The 22,279-nt window shown below is 34.4% G+C and overlaps 2 protein-coding genes across 4 annotated transcripts; one reads left to right on the top strand and one right to left on the bottom strand.

Annotated features, from left to right (window-relative positions):
* Nucleotides 1-6,757: 6,757 nt before the first annotated feature.
* LOC131166037 (uncharacterized) lies at nt 6,758-7,971 on the bottom strand. 2 transcript variants are annotated; one of them, XR_009139717.1, is made up of 4 exons: nt 7,900-7,971; nt 7,591-7,808; nt 7,060-7,392; nt 6,758-6,930 (listed from the first exon to the last, which is right to left on the bottom strand). XR_009139717.1 is itself a non-coding variant. In XM_058124258.1 (3 exons), exons 1-3 carry the CDS (start codon nt 7,943-7,945, stop codon nt 7,207-7,209), a joined length of 450 nt encoding a protein of 149 aa, XP_057980241.1. In that variant the 5' UTR covers nt 7,946-7,971; the 3' UTR covers nt 6,758-7,206. The 2 variants fall into 2 exon arrangements, 1 of the variants encoding a protein (XP_057980241.1); XM_058124258.1 differs by having other exon boundaries at nt 6,758-7,392.
* Nucleotides 7,972-8,143: 172 nt separating this feature from the next.
* On the top strand, nt 8,144-9,987 carry LOC131166880 (protein RGF1 INDUCIBLE TRANSCRIPTION FACTOR 1). Of its 2 annotated transcripts, none has more exons than XM_058125497.1 (5): nt 8,144-8,406; nt 8,491-8,667; nt 8,783-8,857; nt 9,081-9,221; nt 9,317-9,987. In XM_058125497.1, the coding sequence occupies exons 1-5, from the start codon at nt 8,404-8,406 to the stop codon at nt 9,722-9,724; spliced, it is 804 nt and encodes a 267-aa protein (XP_057981480.1). In that variant the 5' UTR covers nt 8,144-8,403; the 3' UTR covers nt 9,725-9,987. The 2 variants fall into 2 exon arrangements, with proteins under 2 accessions (XP_057981480.1, XP_057981479.1); XM_058125496.1 differs by having other exon boundaries at nt 8,488-8,667.
* Nucleotides 9,988-22,279: the final 12,292 nt, after the last annotated feature.

Raw genomic sequence — 22,279 nt, 5'->3', positions numbered from 1 at the left:
AATACCCTAACATTGTTTGTCTTAATCCCAAAACTAGTTTGATAATAAAACAATTTACCCCTTGACCTCTTTATTTATTATTTATTTTTTATTTTTATTTTTGGGTTCGTCCGACTGGATTGATCTTAGTAGAAAAAAAAAATTTCAGTTTTATGGGTAAAAATATAAAACCATTCTATTATTTAAAATTAGATATATATATATTAATCTCTTAATTTAAAGCTATTTTGATTAATGAAAAAACATATTTAATTACATTTTGAAATATTTAAAAAAGGTACGCCGGTGGCTTCTCATTTCATTAATTCAAATTTGAATTTAAATTTAAAAATTTAGTAGTTGATGCCTAAGACTTAATTAGAGTGTGCAGGGTGCAGAGAATTTATGAGCATTTTGGCTTATTATTCAAAAAATTATAAAAGTAACTGATGCTCATTTCTTGATTCTCATTCTTTGATCTTCTTTATGTATTTAATGCTCAAGCGTTTCGTACACAATAATTAATTACATTATTTTGGTTTAAAATGACTGTCTTGAAATAAATTATTACTGTTTATGTCAGACCACGAGTTTTGAGTGACAAATTTTCGATGCTATGATTTTTTAATTAAGATTAAATCTCGACTTTTAACTAAAAAAATAAAATCATTAATATTTTTATGTAAAAAAAAAATAAAATGGTTAATGTGGGTGATTGGAAAAGAAGGGCAGCATGGGGAGGGGGAATAGATGGAAGACACCTGGCATTTCTTCAGGTGCCTTCCCGCCCTTGCATTTGCATTATATTTTATTTTTTTAAAAAAAGAAATTATTTTTCATTTTATTTGCTCTTCCCAAAAAGAGTATTAAGAATAGAAAATATTCAAATATGACTATTTAAAAAAAAAAAAAATGTGAAACAAAGTAAAAGACTAAGTTGAGGTCTAGGAAATTTTTTTTTTTTGCATTTAATTGCATCTTAATAAATTAATCCCTTAGTTTTAAGCTACTTCAAAAGATGATTAATATTTGATAATTTTTTAAATATTTCTAACATAGTATGCCATTCCCTTTTCATTATTTTAATTAAGTTATAAATTCAAGTTTAATAATTAATACTCGACACTTAATTTTATTAAGCAATTCCTTAATTAGAATTTGTGAGATGCAAAGATTTTACTACCGTTTTCTTTTTAAGATTTTTATTCAAAGAATGATAAATAGTAATCCTCACCCTAATTGTAGACATACCCTCAATTGCTTGATCGTGCATATCTTTTTATTCAATAATTGTTTTGAAATAAATCTTTACCGGTTAGATGTTCGGTGTCGAGTTTTCGATGTTATGATTTTTTAATTAATATTAAAATTTTAATATCTAAATAAAAAATAAAACCATTTTTTTTATGTAAAAAAAAAATAAAATCAAAGGGGGCTAATGGAGTGATTGAAAATAGGGGTGGAAAACAAGGGTAGTATGGTACAAACAATAAAATATGGGTCAATGAGGAAAACCCAAAGCAGAGGAGGGCAGAGCAGGCATGTGGCAGAAGTCAGAGCCAGCTGACCAGAGGGCACACTCAGTGCTTGGCTTGGCGCCCCTGCATTTCTTAAGAAAATTTTCAAATTAAATTGCCATTCATGCAGGATTATAAGAAAAATTAGTTCTAAAAAGAATAAGAAATGATGAAGGGTACTGGAAATTAATTTATATTTTTAAAAATTAAATTTATATATTCAAATTATTAAAATATATTTAAAAAATTAAAAAATCATACATTACGAAATTGTAAAAATAGTTGAGATTGAGTTTAGTAACACTGTTTTTCAAAGAAGTTGCACTGAACTTTCATTGAATCAAGGATTTTGTTCAAGAAAAAATACAGAAACAAAAAATAGAAGAAAATTATTTTTCATTATATTTGCTCTTCACGTAAAACAAATTAAGAATATAAAACATTCAAGTAGGATCATTCTTTTAAAAAAGGATTAATAATATGTAAAACAAAAACTTGACATTATTTTATTCTTTTAATCTGTAAGAAATTTTTTTTAGTATATATATATATATATATAATATTTATGTTTCTCAAGTCCAAACATGATTGTGTAGGAGTATTTCATGGGATGGTTAATTAATTTATTTGAACCTTTTCAATTTAACTATTAGGGCATAGATATGTTCTAACAGTCCAATTGAATAGATGTGTTAGCTTCATAATGAAGCCAAACTTTTAGAACTCATCCCAAAATGGATGAGCATACCCACTTGGTTGGTTTTTTTTTTTTTTTTAAGCCACTTAGAAATTTAATTCCATTAATTCATTATATTGAATATAAAATTTTTTTATAAAGAATAATTTTTAAGTTAAATTTGGCAATCAATCACAAGATGTATTAATGGATAATACTTGTGAAGGATAATTCTTTATCATATTTAATATAGAAACCCGCTAAATTGATGTGGACTCCGTATCATTGCAATCTACAATCAACCATTTCCGATATTCTTATATTTATTAAAATAACAGTATATTTTTTAAAAAGGAAAAAGAAAAGGCAAGGAGATGTAAAACAGTTGGCACTTAGAGATGTCCCCAAAGACAATGGTCAACATTTTTTTTTTTTTTTTTTTTTTTCAGTTCTCAAGGTGGGAAATAGGGTTAGGAGTGATTGTCAAAACCAATTAAGTTATAAAAATCTTGACAGCCCATACACATACCCTAAAAGGGTTAATCCCCAATTAGTGAAAAACCCATTTGGCTGAGGACTTGAGGTGAACGGGCAGTGCCCTGCCCCTTCCACATGTGACATGCCCTACCATATGCCCAAATCATCAATGTCATATTCTTCCCTCTTATCCTTCTTAATTGCTTTTGTACTTTCCCACATTTGGTAAAGTTTAGATGTGTTACCAAAACCATAAGGGCAATGTTGAGTAAGGGTGATAAAACATGTCGAAAATTAATAAGTGACCCGTGGTCCATGATCTGTCCGTTTAAATCAGATTTGGGTTTAAGATAAATTAACTCGTTTATAAACGGATCAACTCGTATCCAATTCGTTTATTAAACGAGTTAAGCGGGTTCGGGTCAAGCCACCCTGTTTAACTATATATATATATATGTACCTAGTGGCTGTACCCATCTCCGATTCTCCTTCTCTTGCTACTACTTGCTGATATGATCTCTCATCTCTTGATTCTCCCTCACTCTTAGTCTCATACTCTTAGTTTCACCTAGTCACTGATTCACCCTCACTACCTCTGCACAACTGCACTGAGCACTCAATGCCCTCACGAGTCACGGCCGCACTGGACATGACCTTGTTGAGAATTTCACTTGTGAGTTTGTCCTATATTGGAAATTTTGAGTGGGTGACGGACACTTATATACACGGTTGTGCCCAAAACCCAATAGACTTAAACTTTTGGGTCAAGTTGGTGCTCACCTATATGTATTAAGCTTACCCATGGACTCCTCTGTTGCTACAAGTGGTATCAGAGCCGACTGTTCATAACTCTGGATGAGCGACATCGTAAAAAGTCGAGACATAAAGCTAATTCTCCTGATGTGATAACAGTTGAAGGACTAAGTGTGTGGCTAAGGTCAATAAAAATCATCTAGGCTGGAGATGGATTTGAATAGAGTCAAGACGTGAGAGGTAGGATTGGTTTGGAGGCTCATAGAATGCAATTCGATACACGTAAGGCGCCAGTGGTAAAACCCACTTGAGCAACTGTTGAGGAATTGAATTTTTACCCTTATAAGAGAGACAGTTTCCGTTCAAGGGGGAACAGTTGGAACTCACAAATTTGGGCATGGCCTTGTTGAAAATTCCACTTGTGAGTTTGTCCCACATTGAAAAATTTGAGTGGAAGATGGGTGCTTATATATATGGTTGTGCCCAAGACGCAATAGGCTTAAACTTTTGGGTCAAGTTGGTGCTCATTTATGTGTATCAAGCCTACCCATGGACTCTTCTGGTGCTAAAAGACCTCACAACCACAAACGTCGAACAACCTCACCCAGTCACCCTCACTACTTTTGCACTCAAGACCCTGTTAAAGTGCTACCTAGACGGTAGCCTCACAACCTTCACCCCCCTCTGGCCCTCCCCCTGCTACGGTGCTTTACCTATACGGTAGTTGGCTGGGCAGATTGGCTCATGACCTTCACCCTCTTCCCCCGGAGTGCATTTTTTTTAAAATTGTCATTTATATGAAATATTTTAAAAAGTTTAAAATTAAAATTCACATTTTAAATGGGCGATCCGTTTATTAAACAAACAAGTTTTGGTTTACCTATTAGTCACCCATTAATAAATGGGTCAACTCGAATCTGAATCCGAACCCGTTTAACCCCAACCCGTTTATGACATATCCGAACCCGACCTGTTAATCCATTTTGCCACCCCTAATGTTGGGCAAGTAGATCTATTTTTTGTGCAGCACTTGGTGTGGTGCCTTGCTAGCCTTATGTCATTTGGTACACAAACAAATTTGCCTAGTATTTTTGCTTTAGGATGCCAACATTTTGAGAATGGGTACTAATTAAGGTATTGTGAGAAACCAAAGGGTAAAAAATAATTTTCTAGGTTTTAACTTTTGGCCCTTTCTATTGGATAGTATTAGTGAATTATTTTTTTCTTTTAACTTTCTCATGATAGCGCCCAAATTTTTGTAAGATAGGTCGGCTCTTAGGGTTTTCTATTCTCTTTGTAGGGTAAGTTTCTTATTATTATGGTAAAAGTTGGTCAAAGTTGAGAGAGAGAGAGCTGAATTTATCTTTTCTTTTAATGAATATTTTTATTCTTATACTCAACTTGTTTAATGGGTCACTCTACAAAATTTTCTTATAAAGACAAGAGTGATATTTTGCCGTTAAAAATACATAGGCTTTCCTTGAAACGTATTTTTCATCATAGGTGGATGCCATTTGATCTTATCATTTTTTATTTTAAGTTAATACATGTGGGAAGGCACTCTAACACTAATTTGAGACTCAAGATTACTTAATTTGAATTGGAACAATACAATTTCAGCTAAGAACTCTATTTCTTTTCATCCATGTCAAGAGACTGTTTCGCACAATCATTTATCAAGAGCACTTAGAGATAATCAGTTATGACAAATACATAAAGGTGTGGAAAGATATGTACAGCATAATATATCTATATATATTACTAGACATTCTGTTTGATAGCTCAGAAGATTAAGACGCAATGAGAGAAACAAAGGAAAAGAAAAAGGTGAATTCAAAAACAGTCTTTAATTTACAAGAGAGCTGATTTTGAGGGGAATGATTTTTCTTTCTTCCTGTACATGCGAGCCTTTCTTACCAGACATGGTCTAAAAACCCAAATAATATATGGTGATTGGACTTACAGATTGATGCACAAATAAAAAAACATATTTGAATAGTAACTTGAGGGCTTCAAGAAGTCAAATTGAAAGAGATAAGAGTAGCCATGAGATTGCTATAAAAAATTTTCAATAATACAAAGCTGTCTGAGCAACTTGAAAAAAAGCAAATTTAGAAAATTATTATTAGAAACATCCCCAAAATCTATGGTTGATTGGCATGAAACAAGTTTTAAGGAACAGGATCTCAACCTACTCTGCCTCTACACAACGCGGGCTCAATCCTACCATGCACATGACAGAGCAAATATATATATAAAACTAGAAAGAAGGTAAGCTTGTTTCAGGACATCACATTCATTTTTTAAGAAATGGTTTTGACTAAAATTTGCATAATTGCATGCATTGTCAACCTAAGGTGATTTTATTTCATGTCACAGGGAGCCAAGACAAAAGGGATTACGTCCAAACTAAAGATATGCTACCCTAAAGTGAAACAACCCAATTTGTTATAGTTGATCCATGTAATTAGGGCTAAAAAAAAATGCTTTCTCAGTTGATTGAGGTGTCCCTTGCAACCCCTTTGAAGCTCTTTAGGTTTCAATAAATCAGTACATGAGAATGATATATGTTATGGGAAATGAACTTAACAGTGCGAACTTGAGTCAATTGTGCATTTGATTGGGCTTTTGTGGTGGCTAGGAAGTAACCGACTAATAATGGTAATGATAATTGGATAAAGTAATGGGCAAAGTTTAGTGATTCGAGTTTTAAAATAGTCTTTTTTTCATTCATGTTGATGCTGAGTTTATTTTTTAAAAAATTAATAGTGCAAACAAGCTTACTGATTTGACCCAGAAAATCACCGGAGGATTCAGCAGTACTGAGAACTCATGAGAGCACACATCCAGGCACCAGATTTTTTTTTTTTTGGGTGCAGTTACAAACTTACCCATCACCAGTTCATGTTTTAATTTAATTATAAAGGAGATGTTGCAAGTTTCCCATAAACCCTATAATTGAAAATTTGGAGCATGGAGACAGTTGCTCTTCTTCAATGGAAGAGGCAGGCATTGGGGAATGAAAACAATTGTAAAGTAATTGAAAATACAGCCTTTCCATTTTTTGTCACTATTCAGTTCTGGCCTTGGGAAGAAGAAAAAAGATTCATATTTTAAAAAACTAAAACAAATGGGGAAAGAAACAAAAGAGAAGGGGAGCTCTTGACGGTTTGCAAATCTAGGATTTCCACCAAGACTGATGGGTCACTCTGTAATTCAATTTCAGCCCACTGCTATTTCTATTGAATCTAGGGTTTTTACTCACAACCCAGTCCCCCAAATTTGACAACTTTAGTCTTTAGCCCGTTGGCTCCTCTCTCCCCACTGGAAACCCAATTTAACATCTCAATACTGAAAAAAAACCTATACATTTTATTGACAGAATTGAGCAAGAACTTTGAAAATTTGATCACATATAGACCTTCCAATTTCAAGCAACAAGCCAGTATATTTTATATTTCCGGAAAACAGGGCAGACAATTAAAGCAATAAAGCAGGCCTCCCCTTGCCGTGCCACTCTTTCTAACTCTGTAATGAAGAAAGTAAACAATTTAGCAATTTGAATTGATGAACTCTCGATGCTTTGATATAGGAGGGAGAAGAGAGATAGAATTGGGAGGTTTGTAAAAAACAACGAAACCCCAAGAATATCCCCACCTTCCGCCGGTTTCCCATGGCCGCCGCCACCGTCACCGGCGAGCACACCGATCCGGGCCGGAGAGCGGCTCTGTCAAGCGGAACGCGCGTTTCTTCCTGTTGTTGCAGTGCGGGCTAGGCTTCTGCACCAAACCCCACGCTGCCACCTCACTCGGAAGAGGTCCGGGCCGAAGCGGATTCTTCGAGGATCGAGTCAGTGGGTATTGTCGTCGGGATCGGAAAAAACATCTCCCGGCCGGCAGTTTCAGACAAGAAGAGGCATTTCTGCAGGCCTCTGTCGCAGGTGTTGCAGGAGCCTCTGCACGAGTCAACACCACTGTTGGTCGTGTAAGCCTGTAGGGAAAAAAAATAAAAATTAAAGAAGAGAAAACAGAATGAACCCGCTGTAAGATTTGAATTTTCCCACATTGTAGCCCACACCTACCATGGACAAAGGGAAATACCTATGCTGGTACTGGTATGGAAAATTAAAATTCTGACTTCTCTCTAGTCTGTTTTTGTTTCCATAGTTTGATTTGTAATTACACATACCTCTGGTCTTATACATGCCAAGTGGGTGCGCGCAGTGGTTTCCATCAACGAGTGGGCTGCGGACGGTGAGGGGGAATGAGAGGGCGGCGGCCATGGAGCGGCTGCGGGAAGGGCCTGGGTTTTGATGGAGGCGCGTTGGGGGAGTGCAGCGAAGGACGGGTTCTCCACTGATTTATGTGTAGGGTTTTGAGAATATTGTACGAAGATGATGCCTACTCCTGTCATTTGAAAAAGGGGTCACTTCTAAAAACCCTAATTCCTTCCTCCCAATTCCCAATTTTTTTATTTTATTTTATTTTAAAATTTTACCTGTTTCACCGAGAACGAGAAAACTCACCGCCTCTGTTCTTGTCATTTAGCACGAGAGAGAGAGAGAGAGAGGGGCAGTAGGGTTTTGGCCTTTTGGGGTACTGAGTTGTAATTCAAAAGGAAAGGATTTAAATATTTGATTTGAGTTTTCAGAATTCGCATTTTAATTATTAATTATTAATTATTGTTTCTCCTTTTCTTGTCTTAATAAATATATATATATATATATATATTATATATTAATAAAGCTTCCTTGTTTACAATACTCTTCTTTAAATGAGGCCACCCTCTCCCACTCCTGCTGTTCTTTCATTGGTAACAGTAACAGTAGTTGCAGTCGCAGGCGCCGTTTCTCTTTTCTCGCACTACGCATTCTTCTCCCTCCCTACTTTTCCCTCTCTCTCCCCCCTCTGGAATCTCTGCTGATGACTGCAACACCTCCTTCATAAACGCAGACTACCCCTCCCTCTTCCTTCTCCCTCATCACAATTCAAAGCACTTACCATGGTGGGTCTCTCTCTCTCTCTCTCTCTCTCTCTCTCTCTCTCTCTCAAATTCTGTGTAATTGAATTTTTGTAAATTTTTCAGCAGCTGGTTTCTCAACAACATCCTCACTGGCTGCAAGTCCTGCTCAAGGAGAAGTTCTTCAACGCCTGCATAATTCATGAGTACGCGAAGAAGAACGAAAAGAACATCTTCTGCTTGGATTGTTGCACCAGTATCTGCCCTCACTGTCTCTCCCTTCACCGCTCTCACCGCCTCTTACAGGTTAATTTCTCTTTAATTCACCAAACCCCACAATTCATGGCTACTTCAATTCGTCTCCCTTTTATTTGTTTTTTTTATCTGTTATGAATGTTAATTTGCTTCAATTCTCCCTCAGATTAGAAGATATGTTTACCATGATGTTATCCGTTTGGACGACGCTGAGAAGCTCATGGATTGTGCTTTTGTTCAAGTATGTATATATCATTAATTCAAAAGCCTCAAATTAAGTTCAAACAAAACAGAAAATTTCCAAAAACAAAATTAGCGCACCCCTGGCCGGTTTGAATTTCAATTCTACATTTGCAGCTTTTTGTTCCGTTTTGCTTGAAAAATCTTATCTGGGCTTCGTTCTGCTCTCTCTCTCTCTCTCTCTCTCTCTCTCTCTCTCTCTCTCTCTCTCTCTTTTTTCACAGGCTTACACGACCAACAGTGCAAAAGTGGTGTTTTTAAATCAAAGGCCACAGACTCGTTCTTGCAGAGGCTCCGGCAACATCTGCTACACCTGCGACAGAGGCCTGCAGGACCAATACCTCTTCTGCTCTATCTCCTGCAAGGTCCCACTCCCACCACTCAAAACCCTACCTTCACCATTATCGATTCTGTGTCTCCACTTTTTCTCATCTGGGTCTCCTCTTTTCTCTTTTTGCAGATTCATCATCTCATAAGAACAGAAGGTGGGCTCTCCCGGTACCTGTTCGACTGCGAGTGCCTTCCCTTGTCTGAACCTGCCGGACGGGACATGTTCTGCGACCTCGACGACGATCAGATGACCCCCGACTCGGTCCTCGACCAATCCACTTCGGTCCGGACCTCCTCCGAGTCAGGTGGCAGCGGTGGGGTTTGGTGCAAAACCCTTGCTTGCACTGCGACCACCGAAATTGTCAGGAAGAAACGCAGTAGCGTTCCGGTTCACAGAGCGGCGTGCCGGCCCAGACCGGTTTGCTTGCCGGTGACTGAGGCGGCGGCGGCGGCGGAGGAGGCGGAGGCGGAGGCGGAAACGAGGGCTGTCATGGGGAACCGGCGGAAGAGGACTCCTCACCGGTCGCCTTTTTATTAAGCGAGTGCACGGGGCAGTGATGTTAGAGAGAGAAAGGATCGGGTAAGGGAGGTGGGGATGTTTTTGGGATTTCATTATTTTACCAAGGACATTTTAGGGATTAAAAAGAGAAACCTCCCAATTTTGTAGAGGCAGCCCTCTTTCTCTCTCTTTCCCTCTTATATCAAAGGATTCAGTTTTGTCAATTCAAATTGCTAAATGGTTACTTCATTACAGAGTAAGAAAGAGTGGCATGGCAGAGGAGGGGCCCCTGCTTAATTGCTTTCGCTGTCTTTTTCTTTTGAAGTTCTTTTAACATATGTTTTTACCATTATATGTATGCCCTGTTTCCCAGAAATGTTAACTATACTTGCTTGTTATTTGAATTGGATGCTCACTCTGAAAGAAATTTATGGGTTTTTTTTTTTTTGCCCTTTTCGGGGTACCTTTGGAAATTACTGAGAAGTAAAGTTGGGTTTCCAGTGGGGCGAGGAGCCAAGGGGCTAAAGACTAATTTTGTCAAATTTGAGGGACTGGGTCGCGAGTAAAAACCCTGGATTCAGTAGAAATGGCAGTGGGCTGAAATTGAATTGCAGAGTGACCCATCAGTCTTGGTGGAAATCCTAGATTTGCAAACCATCAAGAGCTCTCCTTCTCTTTTGGTTCTTTCCCCATTTGTTTTAGTTTTTTAAAATTTATATCCTTTTTCTTCTTCCCAAGGCTAGAGCTGAACAGTGACAAAAAATGAAAGGGCTGTGTTTTCGATTATTACTTGCTACTGTTTTCCTTCCCCAATGCCTGCCTCTTCATTGAAGAAGAGAAACCATGTCCATCCTCCAATTTTCAATTCTAGGGTTTATGGGAAACTTGCGACATCCCATTTCTCATTAAACTAAAATATGAATTGCGAGGGATGAGTTTGTTTGTATCTGCACAAAAAAAAAAAAGAAAAAAAAAATCTGGTGCCTTGCTGTGTGCTCTCATGAGGTCTCAGTACAGCTGAAAATCTTTTGGTGATTTTGTGGGTTAAAACAGCAAGCTCTGTTAGCACTATTACTTTTTTTTAAATAAACTTAACATTAACATGAATAAAAAAGACTATTTTAAAACTCGTATCACTAAACTTTGTCTGATTATCATTACTATTATTAGTCCTTTACTTCTGAGCCACTTAGCGCGCAATAATTTTGATTCCAAAACATCGAGTTCTTATCTTTTGAGTTCATTTTGTCACGGCTCGTGCCATGTATCATTCTCATGTATGATTTATTGAACCTAAAGAGCTTCAAAGGGGTTGCAAGAAACACCTCAATCAACTGAGAAAGCATTTTTTTTTTTTTTTTGCCCTAATTACATGGACCAACTATAAGAACTTGGGTTGTTTCACTTTAGGGAAGCATATCTTTAGCATGGATGTAATCCCTTTTGTCTTGGCTCTCTGTGACATGAAATAAGAATCACATTAGGTTGACAATGCATGCAATTATGCAATAATAATGACTTTTCCTCTTAAAAAAAAAAAAAGTTTCTGAAAATGCAATGTCCAGACACAGCCTTACCATGTTTCTAGTTATATATATATATATATATTTGGTGTGTCGTGTGCATGTTAGGATTGAACTTGCCTTGCGCAGAGGGAGAGTAGGTTGGGACCCTGTTCCTTAAAACTTGTTTCATGCCAATCAGCCATAGATTTTGGGGATGTTTCTAATAATAATTTTCTAAATTTGCTTTTTCCTAGTTGCTCAGACAGCTTTGTATCATTGAATTTTTTTTATAGCAATCTCATGGCTACTCTTATCTCTTTCAATTTGACTTCTTGAAGCCCTCAAGTTATTATTCAAACATGTTATTTTATTTGTTCATCCATCTATAAGTCCAATTGCCACATAATATATGGGTATTTGTACCATGTTTGGTGAGAAAGAAAGAAGGAAAATTTTTATTTTCTCACATTGATGGGAAGAAAGAAAAATCAATCCCACAAAATCTGCTCTCCTAGAAATTAAAGACTGTTTTTGGCTTCAATTTTTTTCCCCTCTTTTTCCTCATTGTATGTGTAGACACCCCATTTTATTCGAAAATTTATATAGCAGAATTTATTTAATTTGAGTGCCCATTTGGGTGTTTTCTTAGTTCATTTTTTGGAATTATGCACATTTGTGTAAATATTCATTAATCCAATAAAATGATGAAAATACAGAAAAAAAAAAAAGAGAAAAAAATTGGATACATGGAAAATGAAGAAAAATTGAATACATTGAAAATGAAAAAAAAAAAAAAAAAAGGAAAAAATGAAACAAAAAAAATTGAATGGGCATGCATCTTTATCTTTAAATCTGAATGATATGCAATTAGACATGTGAGAATTGTACAATTAAACATGTATGTGAAATTAGAGTTTAAGACTATCATAAATTGATCAATTCAACTTAAATTTGATTAATCAATCAATCTTGATCAAATCAAATTCTAATTGATTAAATAAGAATTAATTGAATTGTTCCCCCATGCCTATAGGCACGTAAAGAAAATTAGAAAGAGAATTTGGCGAGGCAAATTGGGGGAAAAAGGAATTGCTCACTAAAGAAAGAGTAAGGAGAAAAGCGGAAAGAGGAATATTGTGAGAGCTTGAGATTCAAAGCAGAAAAGCAGAAGGCTAAAGGAAAATTGAGATTGAAGAATTAGAGAAAAATTGAAGATCGAAGGGCTCATATTGCAGAAAATTGGAAAAACTTGGCAGTGGAGACTTAAAGGGTTGGTGGTGAAGATTTAAGACAGCTTGGGCAAAGGAAAAGAAGATTGCAGATTGGAAGATTCAGGAGTTGAGGTTGGTACTTTTAATTTTGTATTAATTCTGTTTCAATTTCTAGCATGTTGAAGTTTAAACTAAAGTTTTTGTAATTAGAATTTCAAATTTGAATACAACAAAAATCAATTTTAACCTAGTAAATCCAAAAATTTTCCTAGAATGCTCCAAATAAAACTCAGGTATTTGACTCGAATTCGAAAAATCCAGACACGAGTACCCATATCTAGACCCAAACTCGAATACCCATACCCACATTTGAGTCCAATAACCTAGATTTGAGTGCCTTTAATCCTACCTGGGGATCCAGAGTAGCTTGATCTGGGTTCTAATCAACTGACTCACAGACCCAAGACCTAGGTCCAACTTTAACCTGAGTACATTGACCTACCCGAATTCATTTAGATATAGACCTTGGTCCAAACTCAATTTCTACTTAACCCCAGCCTAACTTACTTTATCTAACTCCAAACCCAAATCCAACCCAATGACTTAAGTCAGCAAATCCATATGCGTTGCCCAAAACTTAACTTAAGCCCAATTTGCTCAAACCCTGGCCTAAACCTGATATAACCCGAGTTGTAGCCTAACACTTAACCTAGCCCAAGCTTAACTTAGACCTGAACCATAGTTAAGCTTCCCCTAGATTTCCCTTTTGTTTGGTTTGAAAGAAAATGCAAGAAAGTGAAAGAAAATGCAAGAAAAGAAAGACTATTTTTGTTTGGTTGGAAACTTTGGAATATTTTAAAAACTCTTTTTGCTCAAATTTGAAGAATTTGTTTGATTATTATCTGTATATAGATTCTATTTTGTGTATACGCGTTTCAATGATTAAAAAAGGGTAAATAAGTATTTCATACCCCACTTATATTAGTTTTGAGGAGGGTTTATCTAATAAAATCCTCTCCTTTGGAGGTCTTATTAGACATTTATAAATCGCGCCTTATTTCATATTTTCTTTTAAGGTTTTAATATTTATTTACTTTTTAAAGAGTTAATCGGAGACCACTAGATTCAGTTTAGGGATCATTCATGGTTAATTAGATATTGTTCGTAAAACGAGTGATTAGGGGGTGTTAGGACCTTCTCCTTGCATAACTGAACTCCCAATCCTAATTTTGGACCAAGGCTATTGGTTCCTTAACTTAGGATTAGTTTAGAGACCAATTGACGAGTAGTAATTAGGTGAATTAAACCACACATAGGTAAATAATAGGTTAATGACAACTCCATCGAAATTTTATTATTATTATTGCTCGCCATTTCTGACTCTTATCTGGAACGTAGCGACTGTGTGTCTTAATGTTTTCTTACCATCAAACACAAATTACACAATGTTTAGAATATCTATTAGAACTATGCTATTCATATCCTTTGTAATCTTTTCTTTTCTACTAATTTGTGGAATTCTTCGTAATCATTGTATCTACAAGTGCTCATGATAAATGATTGAATAGAGCAATCTCTTGATATAGGTGAATAGGAATAGATTTCTTGGATGCAATTGTATTATTTCAATTCAAATTAAGGAATCTCGAGCACCAAATTAGTTTTATAGTGCATTTTGACATATATTGATTTGAATATTGTATGATAATTACAAATAAATATACCCACTATACTCCAATGTGAAAAAATGTAAAATAAATAACGATAAATTTAAATGAGCTCCACCTATGATGTAGATTATGCTCTAAGTGATGGCTATGTATTTTTAAGGGCAAAGTAACGCCCTTGTGTTTGAAAGAAGGTTTTACAAAAAGGCCTATTAAACAAGTTGAGTTTGAGAATAAAAGTATTCATTAGAAGATAAGATAAATTCCTCTCTCTCTCTCTTTCTCTACTTAGCTAATTTTTACCATAATAATAAGAAACTCACCCTACAAAGAGAGTAGTAAACCCTAATAGCCAACCTACCCTACAATAACTTGAGTAATATCACGAGAAAGTTAAAATAATTCATTGATACTTTTAAAAAATTCACTGATACTTTTAAACATAAATGCCCAAAAGTTAAAACTGTAAAAATAATTTTTTATCCCTTAGTTTTTGCACATAACCTTAACTAGAATCAATCCCCAAAATTTTGACAATCCATAAGCGAACATAATGAGCAAATTTGTTCACTCTACTAAATGACACGAAGGTGGCTAGGACAAACCAGCAAGGCACCAAACCAAGTTGTAATGACCCCAAAAATAATATGCATGAAAGTTTGGAAAAAATATATATATATAAATTAATTAAATATTATTAAATTAAATTAATTAATTAAATAATATGATGGATATATATAATATTTAATTAATTTATATATATATATATACTTATTAAAGCATTAGGAATGCTTCTTCTGTAAGCATCCAAACCAAATCGATTCAAGCAACCACCTAATTGAGATTGTCTTGGCTAAATTGCTCCCATCTCTCTCATCCTCTGTTCATCTCTCTCTCCTCAAGCTCACTTTCTCTCTCTAGATTTCTCGGCTGTCTCTCGGTCAAATCGAAAAATGAACACCAATACGGGGTACTCCTAGCGACAATCCTTAACAAGTTAACTGAAGTGAAATCATCATTTAGGAATCCTAGGTACCACTCCAAGGTTAAGGTAAGGGGAATAGATTATGTCAGTTATTTTCAGAAAAATTAACCGATTAAATTGTAGTATTTGATTATTAAATTGTAGTATTTGACTAAATTAGATTTTTGGAAGTATTTTGGAATTAAGTTAAATAGCAAGGATTTGATAAAATTAGATTTTAGATTTTTGGGAATATTTTGGAATTAAGTTAAACTACAAGGATTTGAGTAAATTAGATGTTTTGGAATATTTTGGAATTAAGTTAAATTACAAGGATTTGATTAAATTAGATTTTTGGAAATATTTTGGAATTAAGTTAAACTGCAGATATTTGATTAAATTAGATTTTTTTGAAATATTTTGGAATTAAGTTAAACTGTAAGGATTTGATTAAATTAGACTTTTGGGAATATTTTGGAATTAAGTTAAACTGTAAGAATTTGATTAAATTAGATTTTTAGGAATATTTCGAAATTAACTTAAATTGCAGGGAATTGATTATAGTAGAATTTTTGGGATATAATGGAATTAAATTAATAGGTGAACAAAAATATATTATGATTTATCAGTCAAATCGTGTGGTATAAGAATAATTATTATTATATAATTAAACATGATGATTTTTATATAGTTATGACATGACAGATTTATATAGAGTTTTGATATGACAGTTTTATAATGAGTTGTGAATTTATACTGGGTTGTGATTTCATATTGAGTTGTGAATTTATATTGAAATCGTAAAAAGTTGGGAATAATGTGATTTATGAAAAGATGGTGTTATATCGATATAATTTGTTGTTATGAAATACATGGTGATTTACAGAGTATATAATTATTGAGAAATATGAAATGATGAAATTATTATTATATCATGTTATGTGTGTAGGGCCATGAAATGGGTCAATTGACCATGTTATGTGTGTGAGTACAGTTCCCTCTCCGTATACGAGCTAGCATGAGGTTGTATCCTTCTCATAGACAGGTCAGCATGAGGTAAAGTAGAGTAGAGTATAGTTCCCTCCCTGTATACGGGCCAACATGAGGTTGTATCCTCTTCGTATATAGGCCAGCACGAGGTATAGTAGAGTACCCTCCTAGTATACGGGTCAGCATGAGGTTGTATCCTCCTCGTATACAAGCCAGCATGCGGTAGAGTAGAGTAGAGCACCCTCCTTATATACGGGCCAACATGAGGTTGTATCCTCCTCGTATATAGGCTAGCATGAGGTAGAGTAGAGTAGAGTACAGTTCCCTCCCTCTATTCGGGCCAACATGAGGTTGTATCCTCCTCGTATACATGTCAGCAGGAGGCAGAGTAGAGTACAATTCCCTCCCTATATACGGGCCAACCTGAGGTTGTATCCTTGTATACAGGCCAACATGAGGTAGAGTAGAGTACAGTTCCCTCCCTGTAAATGGGCCAACATGAGGTTGCATCCTCCTCGTATATAGGCCAGCATGAGATAGAGTAGAGTAGAGTATAGTTCCCTCCCTATATACGGGCCAGCATGAGGTTGTATCCTCCTCGTAAATAGGCCAAGATGAGGTAGAGTAGAGTACAGTTCCCTCCCTATATACGGGCAAGCATGAGGTTGTATCCTCCTCGTATACAGGCCAGCATGAGATAGAGTAGAGTAGAGTACAGTTCTCTCCTTGTATACGGGCAAGCATGAGATTGTATCCCCCTCATATACAGGCCAGCATAAGATAGAGTAGAGTAGAGTACCCTTCCTGTATACGGGCCAACATGAGGTTGTATCCTCCTTGTACACAGACCAACATGAAGTAGAGTAGAGTACCCTCCCTATATATGGGTCAACATGAGGTTGTATCCTCCTCGTATTCAAGCTAGCATGAGGTAGAGTAGAATACCATCTCGGTATGTGGGCCAATATGGGTGTGAATTACAGTTATAAAAGCATATGTGTAGATTTATGAAAACAGAGTCTTTATTGAGCTAAAATACATTTTGAAAAGGAAGTATGTATTTTCATATATATATATATATAAAAGTGCGAGAATAGTATTAACGATAATTCATTTAAAGTTTATTAATAAATAGTTATATCTTACTTACATGATAACTCATCTGCCATACACTGATAATAATTTATTCTAACTTACTGAGAGATGTCTCACCCCATGATTACTTTACATTTTTAGATACCATGAGGAGTATAGCAAGATTCAGAGTAGCGCAGTGAAGCATGGATGGGACTCAGTTTAGATTTTGTAGTCTTTGCAAGTGTAAGTGAGATGCTAGTTTACCAGGTTTGTGTTTATGTCAGGATAGAAGGTCTTGTGGAGAATTGTATTATTTTAATTATGTTTAGATAAGTTCAGAGTTTTATTATGATACCCATCATTTGATAAGTTTAGATACATATTATAATATTGAGATAATTTAGTACTCTGGTAATTAGCATTTGAGGGTTTTCGCTGTCTTTATAAATTATTATTATAAAATAAAATATTTAGGATATTACAGGTGATATCAGACAAATTAAACGAAACTTTTCGAATTGTCACACAAGTGCTCCACAAAAAGTAATTATTTGCCCAACATTGCCCTTATGATTTTGGTAACACATCTAAACTTTACCAATTGTGGGAAAGTACAAGCAATTATGAAGGATAAAAGGGAAGGACAAAGACATTGATTATTTGGATTTGGGGCAGTGGAGGGAATGCACTCAAAGGATTTGGGCATATGGTAGGCCATGTCACATGTGGAAGGGGCAGGGCAATGCCTGTTCCCTCCCAGGGTTCAACATTTATGTTGCAAATTATCATATAGGTTAGAAGGCAACAATGGGGTGGGGAGCCCTCACCTCAGGTCTTCTGCCAAATGGGTACTTCACTAATTGAGGTACCCTGCATTTGGGACTAACCCTTTTCGGATATGTGTATGGGCTGTCTAGGTTTTATAATTTAATTGGCTTTGACAACCTATCCTGCCCCTATTTCTCATCTTGAGCACTGAAATTTTTATTTTTTGACCCTTGTCTTTGGGGACACCCTTAAATGCCAACTGTTTTGCATCTCCTTGCCTTTGCCTTTTTCTTTTTTCTTTTTTAAATATACTATTATTTTGAAATAGAAATTGTGAGACATTGTTTAAATTTCTATATAATAAACGTGTAAAGGAAGAAATGAATAGTGTATTGTTGTTTCTCGAGAATATCAATTTACCCTTATGAATCTTTGTATCAATTTCGTGAGAAAATGAGATTGAATGGGATAAATTGAGTGAAATTTTTGAGAAACTATTTTTGGGTCAATGCTTGTCTTTTCCTATTTTTGTAAAACTCAATATTGCTTGTGTTTTTCTTTTCTTTTAATTAATACCCTATATATCTATAATTTATTAAACATGACTCGTGCTTTTATTTTGCAAAACTCTTTACTCTAATGTATAATAATTAGACATCTCCCTTAGAATCCTTGTTACCTCATAGATTCAATTTACCAAGCATTGCCCCCAATTTCTCATACTCAAATTTCAATTTCTTGCATGAAAAATTTAAATATCGCAATGAAATAGGATATATAAATTATTAACAAAAAGAAAAAAGACACAATAAGTAACATTGAGTTTTGGAAAAATAGAAAAGATATTGATGTGAAAGTAATTTCTCAAGAATTTCACTCAATTCCTTGTACTCAATCTTTTTTTTCTTGCAGAGAAAATCAAAATATTCCATTAGAGCATGAATAAAGCTATTAGTGAGCAATTTTTGTAAAATAGACAACTCTTTTTATCAAGTTCCAACTTGTGTACCACTTGTTGTAAGAGAAATTAGACTCCTATATATTTCCAATAGTGGTAAAATTTACTTGTGCAACTTTTTGGGTTAGATTAGATTTCCCACAAGGTGCACTAATAGATTGTCGTAGCATTATACATAACTACCGAGAGTGATTTTGGGAAAAAAGGCACAAGTTTCTCTATTTATCTACGAATTTTGCACCAATTGATGCATTGAAAAGAAGACTTGTAAATCTTTCCAATGATGTCAAATATGACCTAATTGGGAAAGTTTATGAGATAAATTATATTTCACCATAATATTTACCTAAACTATTAAATAACCACACATGACTGCCTATAATAGTTTTGGGGAAATAGGCGTAAGTCTTTCTATTATACTCCAAACTGTACTATTTGATAAATTGGAAAGAAAACTCATAGATATTTCAAATGATAGTAAAGTTTACTGGTGAATTTTTCAACTAAATTAGTTTTCCTGGAAAGGAACTACTAGACATTTTGGAATTGTTGTAGGTTAGGTACCTTCAAAGTGAGATCAATAATTTGATTAGGTTTTATTATTAGATTGGAAGAATCTATTGCAGCACATGCCTTGATAAATTTTTTTAAAAATAGACATGAGCTAATGGTGCTTAATCTCTAGCTAGGATTCAAACCCTTTGATCCTAAGCATTTTATTTTAATGTCCAAAATTGTTTGTCTTGCTATCATATCAGAATTTGCAACGTTTCCTTCAAATTGAGAAGTCAAGGCTTCATATATTGACCAGTTTGCAAGGATCACTGATATTGTAATACTCTGCTTAGATGTCAAACCATTGATACAAGTAACTGCGCATACATGTGAAGAGTGTGGCTTTAAGATCTACCAGGTATTTAGACACATGCTCACCTATCAAACAACCAACAAATCTCTTGATATGAACTACTTTATGATTTCACCAATACACTCTTTTCCTCAAAAAAAGGGCTCAAACATTAGGATTCCATGTTGTCATCTTGTTATTTGTTGACATTTAACTATTTAAGTATGACATCAAATGTTGTACCTTGTTTATTTGTTCCTTTTTAGAATTACGTGGTTAAAGATGGTATTATATTCTCTTAAAGCAAATTTCCTTGGTAATTATATTCTCTTGAACTCAATTAGGTAGCTCCAGTCGTTGTTGAATTATCTAAAATCTTTCTCCCTATTCCTTAAATTGGATTTCGTGCAACGTACGCTCTCTTAGTTTGTAGATACATACTTGGGGGTGATGTCTATTACACATTTCAAGAAAAAAAAAATGAGGAAGCCATTGCCCAACACTTAATTACCACAAACAAAGATCTTATACTCAAAGGGAATGAATGCATTACTCTTCGTTCATCTATTTTCACTATAAATCAACCATAATGTTGACTATTTACCTGTTTAGAGTTAGTACTGTTGACTTTTCTTTGCATTTGAAGCCACTGTGGTTATAATAGAACTTGTTTTCATTTTTCTAACTGGATCTTGCTTTTTAATGGTTGGAAATAATAATAAAAATGCTATGTAAGCTTCTCGAGTAGGGGATTTTATATTCACAAGGAGAAAAAAAAAACAAAAAAGGAGAAAATGCTATGGAAGGGGTAAAGAAAATGACACATGTTATGTCATGTAATTGTTAGTTTCATAGTAATTTCTTTGTGACATTGACTACATCATGACTTGAAAATGAGTTAGCAGCAAAATCTACTAAATACAGGAGGAAAAGTAGCATGTAAAATGGTGTTGGAGGAAAAATTACAAAGGAATCAACAACTTTGCTCTTTGCATTTCTTTTTATTATATATTTTTCCATATTAAAATTGACATAACTAGTTGGACACATCGATGCGTGGAGGGAGAGGTCCTCTATATAATTTTCCTTATACTAATATATTAAGAAAAAATTAATAGAAATAATTTTTCTTATAAGATTTATATTTCATTAGTTATGATACTATGGTTATATTCAGACTCATGAAAAATGTACTTTTATTATAGATCGCAATGATATGGATTTCACACTAATTTAATGGGTTTATATATTTAATGCGAGTAGGGATTGTCTCTTATAAATATATTTTTCATTAATACATTATGTGATTAACTGTCAAACCTAACTCAAAAGATCATTCCTTATAAATATAATTCATATTCATTGCTATGGATTAACGGATTAAGTCTCCATTCAAAATGTTTTTTTAAAAAAATAATTTTTGGGTATGGCCTTTCATTATGGGATGAATTCTAGAAGTTTGGCTTCATTCATTTCAATCTATGAAGCCAACATATCTATTTAAAAAAAAAAAACTGAAAAAAATAAAAAATTTAACTAAGCAAATGCTTATTTTGTCCTTGAATGAAATAATAATTACAAAATATGATTAAAATAATAAAATAAAAAAATAAATAAAGAAATTATAATTATAATAATTTGAAACTCAATTTCCAACAACAGTCCTATTCTATATGACAATAAAAATATATTAATTTTTTTTGAAAATGGATTTATTACTTTTTAAATTATGAATTAATGACTATTTTTATTTTAATTATATTTTAAATTTGTATCGTCATTTAATTTTTAATTTTAATTAAAAGTTACGAATAAAATAAAAATTTTAGTAAAAAATTAATTCTGGATATCAAAATAATAGAAAAAAATAAAATAAAATATTTAAATTTTTCATAAATAGGTAGATTTATGAATAAAAACGAAACAAATATATTTTTAAAATCCATTTCCTTGTCACCGTAAAGAAACGAAAATAGATAATTCAAAATGATTCTAAATAGGGCTTAAACTTGGATACTCTTTTGTGGTGAAAAAATCAAAGTGGGGTGTTTGCATGCAAATTGAAATGTAGGGGTGATAGGATAACTACTCTGTTCCCTCTTGTTCCAATCACTGACATCACTCACCTCGGCACACATCACGTGTCTTCCATCTATTCATCCTCCCCTGCCACGTCTGACTTCTGCTACTTCCCTGCTTTGCCCCCTCCACCTCTGCTTTGGGTTTTCCTCATGACCCTTTTTTTTTGAATATCGTCGGATGTCCACGCCCGTCAACGTCCGTTTTACGGTCCGCACCGATCGTGATTAATCCCACGCCCCGTGGAGATGGCTCCACATCACCACGAGGGGGGTAAATTCAGGAGCCTGCCGCAGGAACTTATGACCCATTTTTTGTACCATACTACTCTTGTTTTCTATCCCTGTTTCCAATCACCCCCTCTATTACCCCCACCCCTTAATAATTTTATTAACATAAAAAATAGTAATTTTATTTTTTATTTAAACACTAAAATTTAATATTAATTAAAAATGAAAAAATTACAAATTTTTTATTTTTAAAATATTTTTTGAGTCACGGGGATAAAAAAAAAAAAACAAGAGGGAG

Source organism: Malania oleifera, chromosome 10 (assembly GCF_029873635.1).
Source record: "Malania oleifera isolate guangnan ecotype guangnan chromosome 10, ASM2987363v1, whole genome shotgun sequence".
In the NCBI taxonomy this organism is placed as follows: Eukaryota; Viridiplantae; Streptophyta; class Magnoliopsida; order Santalales; family Ximeniaceae; genus Malania; species Malania oleifera.
This window is presented reverse-complemented; position numbering and strand designations above follow the sequence as displayed.

What these genes read in the sequence shown, in the direction of transcription:
- LOC131166880 (XM_058125496.1), top strand. An exon ending in GCTCTCACCGCCTCTTACAG is followed by an intron (nt 8,668 to 8,782) that starts GTTAATTTCTCT and finishes ATTCTCCCTCAG; the next exon opens with ATTAGAAGATATGTTTACCA. An exon ending in TCTGCTCTATCTCCTGCAAG is followed by an intron (nt 9,222 to 9,316) that starts GTCCCACTCCCA and finishes CTCTTTTTGCAG; the next exon opens with ATTCATCATCTCATAAGAAC.
- LOC131166037 (XM_058124258.1), bottom strand. Translation starts at nt 7,945, where the DNA reads ATGACAAGAACAGAGGCGGTGAGTTTTCTCGTTCTCGGTGAAACAG. An exon ending in TCTCGTTCTCGGTGAAACAG is followed by an intron (nt 7,809 to 7,899) that starts GTAAAATTTTAA and finishes TTCAAATGACAG; the next exon opens with GAGTAGGCATCATCTTCGTA. An exon ending in TGGCATGTATAAGACCAGAG is followed by an intron (nt 7,393 to 7,590) that starts GTATGTGTAATT and finishes TTTTCCCTACAG; the next exon opens with GCTTACACGACCAACAGTGG.